Source organism: Cynoglossus semilaevis, chromosome Z (genome assembly GCF_000523025.1).
Source record: "Cynoglossus semilaevis isolate Cse_v1.0 chromosome Z, Cse_v1.0, whole genome shotgun sequence".
Classification (NCBI taxonomy): Eukaryota; Metazoa; Chordata; class Actinopteri; order Pleuronectiformes; family Cynoglossidae; genus Cynoglossus; species Cynoglossus semilaevis.
The window spans coordinates 15,204,704-15,212,896 of record NC_024328.1 but is presented as its reverse complement, the minus strand read 5'-3'; the positions used below and the strand labels follow the sequence as shown (position 1 = coordinate 15,212,896).

Below are 8,193 nucleotides of genomic sequence, written 5' to 3'. Positions count from 1 at the left end.
GGGGACAAAAGAAAAAAAGTGGCACGAAAGCCGCGTCAGTCTTGACAACAGAGGAAAAAAGGAAGAGAGAAAATAGTCACCTGGCATTCTCTGTTTCTCCAGCTCATGCTGTGAGGGTTTTCTACGTGGGAACTCATTGGTGGTGGTAAGAGAGTTGCCTGTGACAATGTGCCAATCAGAATCCCCGAATGAGGCTGGCAATACATTATTGGTTGGTTGAATGATATCAACAGGCTGGTATCTAAAGACAAGAGAGAACCAAGAGTCATCCCAGCAGAAAACACACGGTCGCTCTCAAAGTCGGTGCACAGAAAGGCCGGCGCACGGACGACGGACTTTGGAGACGCTCATCAACGCTGGAGAAACTTCTACTGCGGCACTTGCTGTTTCTGACTGCTAGCGTCTGAACCGGATCGTGAAAGTTCCCCGACCGAGAGTCGGGAGACTGCAGGTGATGAACCTGGACTAAATCGGCTTCTGATCATGTGACATTGACTCGTTCTCCAGCTCTGATGACGGTCTGTGCGCGTGTCGTCCAACCATCAATCTGACCAATCAGAGACCGGCTCTGGATTAATCCCCATCAATCATGATCATTAATCAGGATTAATCCGAAAAAATAAAAAATAAATAAATAAAAATAAAACCCTTTTTTCTGTTCATCACTGGAACAAAAAAAATATCAGCAGCTAGAGGTCAGTGTTTCTCACCTGTTTTTTATTATCTGTGACTAATCTGGACCATAAAATTCTCAACCGGTCTCAGTAAAAATGTCCCTTTAAAGACAGTCCTAGACTGTTCATCTGGACGGGGTCCGGTAGAACGTTTAGAACCTGCCCCCCCTCCCCCGTGGACTGTCAAATGTGATATATTTCCCACTAATCTAAATCTAAATACATAGTTTCAAGACTATTCTCATTTTTAGGGACTTCTGTGGTGGATCTCAGAGACTAAGACCCCGATCAGCCGGACTAACTAACCCCTTAGGCTGGTGCCCGCTAGAGAGCCGCTAGTGGTTAATGTTGTTGGGAATGATCTCCGCACCTGCAGGGGGAGCTCTTCTCACAGGCAGACTGAGGGACAACATTCGCCTAAAGTCAAATCACATTCATGACGTTTTTTTGGTCACGAACAGGACGTTCTCGTCACGTTCTGCGTTCTACACAGTCAACTTACCTGGGTACGGCACGGCGCCCGGGTGACCCGGTACCACCAGGCTGTTGGTTGGTAAGGTGGGAGGCGGAGGCAGTGCGGCTGAGGTGGCGAACATGGCTGGATGGCGATGGGCCGGGCTCCGTAGGTAGGAGTACTCTGAGGGAGAGAGACCGGGGATGGACAGCGGCAGGGGGGGGGGCGAGGGTAAAAGCCCGCCGGGTTTGTGCTGAAAGGCCTGGGGGAGGGGTGGTCTGGTGAAACCCACCGGACTGCTGCTGCTGCGAGAGAGAGACAAACATGATGTTATTATCGTCGTCATGAAATCATTTCGGCTCCACCGACTCGGACAGAGAGAGAGAGAGAGAGACCACCCACCTGATGAGGGGGAAGCTACCGAGTTGAAGAGGGTGGTGCTGCCCCTGGTGGCTTATTACCCGCTGGGCGTCGTGCTGTAGGGATGGAAGGACGCGTTCCTCCGGGTGGGGCTGGGCATGGGGGAGTGGCCTCAGCAGCGGAGGGGAGGTGGGGGCATGGGCTGGAAGCTCCTCCTTCTTTATAGTAAGTGGAGAGAATTTGGGGAGGGGAGAACCCAGAGGGGCCGCCGCAGCAGCAGGAGCAGGGGAGCCTGTGGGCACCCAGGCCGGGGTGGGGCTAGGCACGGGTGGCGTGAACAGTACCTCACCGTTGCTGCGCTCCTGACTCCGCGGAATACCCGAAAACTTGGCTGCACCACAGGTTCTGGACTCAGGACTCTCATGTGTTACCGCACCTGGGGAGGGACAAGGACACCACAGTCAAACAGTCGTCTGGACCGAGTTAGCCTAGTTAAAACAACCAGGGTACACTAGTGACTAGGGGTGTGTGTTGGCAAGAATCTGGCAATACTATAGTGTCGCAATATATCGTACAGTTGCCCCTGTATCGTGATATGTATTGAATCTGGCGATACAATACATATCATGATACGATATATTGCAACACCATAGACAACAATATATTGATGTTTTTTTTGCCGATACAAATCATATCACGATACAGGGGCAACTCTACGATACATTGCGATACAATACATATCACGATACAGGTGCAACTATACAATATATTGCGATACTATAGACACGACGATATATTGAGGTGGGGTTTTTTTGCGATACAATACATATCACGATAGAGGGGCAACTATACGATTGAATCTGGCAATACAATACATATACCGATACAGAGGCTACTATACGATTGAATCTGGCGATATAATACGTATCACGATACAGGGGCAACTATACAATATATTGCGATACTATAGACAACAATATATTGAGGGGTATTTTTTTGGCAATACAATACGTATCACGATACAGGGGTAACTCTACAATATATTGCGATACTATAGCCACGACGATATATTGAGGTGGGGTTTTTTTGCGATACAATACATATCACGATAGAGGGGCAACTATACGATTGAATCTGGCGATATAATACGTATCACGATACAGGGGTAACTCTTCAATATATTGCGATACTATAGCCACGACGATATATTGAGGTGGCGTTTTTTTGCGATACAATACATATCACGATAGAGGGGCAACTATACGATTGAATCTGGCGATATAATACGTATCACGATACAGGGGCAACTCTACAATATATTGCGATACTATAGAGACGACAATATATTGAGTTTGTTTTTGGCGATACAATAAATATCACGCTACAGGGGCAACTCTACGATTGAATCTGGCAATACAATACGTATCACGATACAGGGGCAACTATACGATATATTGCGATACTACAGACTATAATCTCTCACTACAGTCAGTACGAGGGGATTCAGGAAACAGCAGAGAAATGCAGTGAGAAGTTATGGTGCGTTTTTACTTCTCCGTTGCAGTTTTCAATCACATCAGGAAAAAAACGCAGCATCTGAAAAAACCTTTGACCCAGAAAAGGCTTTCAGAGTTTTTCTGAATCTAAATGGAGAAAGAAAAAAAAAAAGCGTGTTGTCTGTGGCTTCTTAACTGATCACAGCTGCTGGTTTCAGTGAAAACAGGAAGTTCACCATCGTGGAAGAATCAGAGCCACAGACAGAGACGACACTGTAGTACTCTACACTGGTACTGCAGTATCAGTATGGAAAAAAAATACTCTACAAGCCAGAAATATAATAAACCAGAAATATGAAGAGCCGGGAGCTGCTGTCATTGGTCTACTAATGGACCAGGTGACCTCCAGGCTGATACCCACAGTCACATGGTCCTGATGGGGGATCTGGATGTAGGAACTTGTTCTGATGCCCAAGTGGGGGAAAGCTGGAACTACAAGTGATGCTGGCTTTTTTTTAATGATGATTCTAATGGGCTCTAATGGAAGCAGAGAGAAGTCACCCCCCCACCAACCCCGACCCCCGACCCCATCTCATTAAATCACTCCACAACACACACACACACACGAGGTGGACATAACAATTATTTTTAAAAAAAAATTGAAAAAGTGAATTATTTAGAGAAATGGCTGCGGTCGGACGGAAAACATTTTTTTCTAGCTTTAAAAAAAAAAAAACTGAGACGGGAGGTCGTCAGAGGTCACACGTGCCTAAAACTTTTGCTCAGTAACGTGTGTGGTCAATAATAAATAATGAGGTCAGAAAAAAAAAAGAAAAATGAAAAAGCAACAAAACTGCCATTCCACCTCCATGGGGACATGGGGATGTTCCCCAGAGGGGGGTAGGGGGTGAGGGACGGGGGGTGTCAACAGGTCTGCCTCAACAGATGACAACTTAACTTCTTCCCCAGGGGGAAACAGTCCTGGGACTTGAACCCATGTCTGCGTCAGCAGTAAATGAATGGACGAAGGGAGGAGGGGAGCCCCCTGCTGGAGACATCAGCCTCTCCTGTGACGACTCTGTCACAGCCCAGCTGATGCTGATGCTCCCCCCCCCCCTCCTCCTGTTCCTCCTGCTGCTCCTGCTGCTGCTCATGTGTCTCTGTGGAACATCTGGAGTCCTGGCACGGGTCTGGTCCTCCATGGTCGTCCTGGAGCCAGATGGCCCGGCTTCAGATGGACCAGTCAGAAATGGCCTGGTCCTAAGCTGAATTAGAGGCTAATTGTCATCTTCCACGATAAATTGTTTTTTTATTTTTTTTTATCACTGCTGTGATCTGGAGTTCTCGTATTTTATTTGCTCTCTACGATCAATATTGCCAACACAAAATACCATATTAGAGGAAAAAAAAAAAACAGACTTCCCCTTTAATAACACAGGGTAGATGGTACATAATTAACTCTAAATCTTTTTCATCTCAAAATGCACCAAGCGGGCCAAAATTGAACACCCCAGTAGGCCGGCTTTGGCCCGCGGGCCCTATGTTTAACACCCTGCTCTAAAGTCTGTAGATAATAAGGGAAGAATTACGCACTGCGTAAAGCACACATCTCATTCTGACAGAGCTTCGCAGAGTGTTGGGGAAGCAGTGCATGCTGGGAATTCTCTAATTGTCGTTTCTGTACCCGGAGCAGGCCTGAAGGAAAAGCAACAATCTGTCGGTGATGAGTTGATCAACGATTGATCGTGCGTCCTATTTGCAGCACACTCCTCGTTTATAGCCACTCCTTTGATGGGGGGGTGGGGGGGGGGGGCAGTAGGAGGGGCGGCCAGCCACTCAGAACCATGAGACCCCTAGTTCATAGGTGGCACTGTTGTTAGTTCACAGTAAAAATTCTACATGTTGAAATATCGCAATATCTCCTCTCCTGATCCCGTTTCAATCTCCTCAGTCATCAGTTATTGATTTATCATCACCATTGATCGTATCGTGGTATATATCACGATATACTATATCGCGATACGTAACGTATGGCCGGATTCTTGCCAATATAATTCACTGCAACCACAGCAACTCGTTGATCCTGTATCGAGACAGGTATCGTATTGACAGATTCTTGCCGACACACACCCCTAGTTCACAACAACGGTTGCCTTTGATTTCCTCTAAAGATACTGTATCCAGACTCTGTTGGAGTGGAAACCAAAGTTGCCAGATTTGATAGAAGAAATAAGGACCAAGGTCTATCAAAAAAAAGTCCTTTTTCGTCCTTGTTGCCTGTGTATACCTATATCGGGAGATTTATTTCCTCCCACGATGATCAAGGACACCAACCAACCAACCAATGAGTACTAGCCAATCAGAGCAAACTTGGCGGGTCATACATGGGTTTGTCGACAGACGATGGGGGACAAATCTCAACTAAAACTTTTTTACAACCATCCTCAAACCCCGGTTCATGGACATCAATAATTTAACGATAGTCAACGGGAAAGTTGAAGTTGGCAACAAGACAGTTTCTGTTCGCTGTTATTTTCCCAGCAACATTTCTGCCCTGCAGTCATCGCTGCACCCTCGCCACCACCACCCCACCCTCCACCAGCCCGAAGTCAGTGGTGGTTGAGGACCTGATTGGTCGGTCAGAGACTCAACCTCCATCCATTATTTAATGGCTCAGACCAGACGCCAAGGTCAGTCACGCACCAGACCGACCCGAGCGCACCAGAAACGCCGGGTTGAATACCAACACGCCCCCTCTACTGGTTGACTATTCCTGAGCTGCCCTCGGTTCTCCAGACCTCTGACCTTACGGCTACTCCTCCGCTCCATGTCCTCTAGGAAATCTAGGTGATAAGTGAATGGAAGGAAAACCATTAGTAATTGGTTCCCAAAGTGGGGGGCAGGGCCTTGTTCTTGATCATTCTAGATTCAGGAAGGTCTGAACATCACGATAAAAACTTTTTATTGTGCCTTTAAAATATGTTCGTGTGTGTGTGTTGGCCAGTCAGTTTAATGGGAACTATTTATTAAATCCGGCTTAGACCGCCGTCTGCAGCTAAGCCCCGCGGAGCCGCTGAGCTCCCGCTCCGGGCCCTCGGCTCCGACTGTTTACTATTACAGTAATACTTGGTGTAAAAGCACCACGAAAAAAAAAACTTATCACCTTCACAGAGACACTAAAATGGCTGGTTCTTCTGAGACCCGAGTCAAACGGCGCAGCTAAAGGAACCGATGACGTATAATTGCAGTATATGACAGAAAAATAATGATGCACTGAAATATCGCGCTATTTCGTTTCACGATACCGCATAAATATCCTCCATAGTAACCTGACGACGGTTGACAGGATCGTATCGCACAGTATTTCGCAATACGCTATATCGCGATACAGTATCGGATCACCAGATTCTTGCCAATAGAATTCACCTAGCTTCTGAGGTCAAAGGTCAACCACACCAACTCTGATCTGAGGTGAAACACGCTAAAGGTATGGTATTACAAATACGTGTTTTTTTTCAAAGAACGTGCAAGTTTTCGGCCAAGTCTGGGGTTAGCCTCATAAATGCCGATTGGAAGTGTCGCATTCATATGGTTAGATCGGACATGCACCGGCTGGTCCGGAGGTAGTCCGATGGTGGACTTGGCGATGTCGCAGCTGGTCCGGCTTAGTCGGTGATGGACTTTTACGTAGGTGAACGCTAGCCGGTACAATCCCACACCTAGGCCTAAAAACTCAACGTAATGCGACCTGACGTAAACAGAGAGTCGACAAGAAGGTATCGGACTGATATCGGTATCGGCAGATATTCCCAAGTTACAGTATCGGTATCGTACTTGAAAAAGTTGTTATTGAGCCATCCGTTAAAAACGTAAGTAAGAATAAAATAAGTAACTCTAAAATCTGCAATTCAACATGTCACCACTAGTCAGTATGTACAGTGGGTTCCCAGTAGGGGGCAACATTTTACCCTCCTCCCACTAAACAAACAACTTTGTTGTCCAAACTCTGACATAGAAAACACACACACGCTGTTGTTTCTGTTGCACTGACGCCCCTGCTAGCCAACCTCCCCACCTCACCCCCCGCTAACCCCGTGCCCCCCCCCGTCCTCTGACATCCACCATGTTCACCTCAGAGCCTGTTTTGTCAGAGGAGACTGAACCATTACTGGGAGCATGTGGCAGGAAAAGCTGCAAATCCTCTTAAATCAACCAGAGCTCAGACTTCACTGGGTTCTTGGCACAGGGTGTGGGTGGAGGAGGGGGTAGGAGGAAGAGTGAATACATGTGTGTAGTCAACAGGGAGAGTGAATGTGTCGCAGGATTAGATCAGAGAACATTCAGTTAGTTTTCAACAAATGAAAAAGAAGAGGAAGGAGAGGAAGAAGAGGAAGAAGAAGAAAAGGGAGAGGAAGAAGAAGAAGAAGAGGAAGAAGAAAGAGAGGAAGAAGGAGAAGAGGAAGAAGGAGAAGAAGAGGAAGAGGAAGGAGAGGAAGAAGAGGAAGAGGAAGGAGAGGAAGAAGAGGAAGAAGAAGAAGAAGAGGAAGAAGAAGAGGAAGAAGAAAGAGAGGAAGAAGGAGAAGAAGAAGAAGAGGAAGAAGAAGGAGAAGAAGAGGAAGAAGAAGAAGAAGAGCTCACCTGTAGGAGCTGTCGGTGAGAAGAACTTCGTTGATCCTACATCAGACACCTGTGGAGACAGGAGACCATTGATGAGACGTGATGATGATGATGATGAGAAACGTCGACCACGACAATGTCATTCATATTAACGCTGGATCAGAGAAGCGGCAGCGTCGCAGGAGGAGCTCCCTCAGAACCTGATGGTCCCACCTGGCCATTTACCGGCAGCGAACAATAGGTGGCAGTGTTGAGCTACCTCTCAGGACTCGTCTTCGTTGACGTCAGAGGGAGGTTGCTACGCAGCATCATTGCACAGTGCTGCACTGAGAACACGCTTGACTTTTTAAAGGGACACGCCCTACAGCAACGCCGCATTTAAATATACATATATATTTACATATATATTTAAATATGTATTTACTAATATGATGAAGCAGACTGCTGAGCACCACCCTCACATTTTCAAATATTTAAGACAAACACTGAGAAACAACAACAACCATCAGTACAGCTGAGCCACCACTGATGGCACTGCCGAGCTCTGGGGGCAACGAGGTGGCTGCTAACACGGAGGAAGGTGGCCCCACCT

General features: G+C 47.0%; 1 protein-coding gene across 1 annotated transcript in view; it reads right to left on the bottom strand.

The window, feature by feature from the left end:
- Positions 1–8,193, bottom strand: part of fbrsl1 (fibrosin-like 1) — a 109,301-nt gene that overhangs the window by 9,204 nt on the left and 91,904 nt on the right. The window contains exons 5-7 of the mRNA XM_025053436.1: positions 7,623–7,671; positions 1,531–1,924; positions 1,177–1,433 (exon numbers count right to left, since the gene is read on the bottom strand). Of these exons, the coding sequence (XP_024909204.1) occupies positions 1,177–1,433; positions 1,531–1,924; positions 7,623–7,671 (700 nt within the window). The remainder of the gene's footprint in view (positions 1–1,176; positions 1,434–1,530; positions 1,925–7,622; positions 7,672–8,193) is intronic.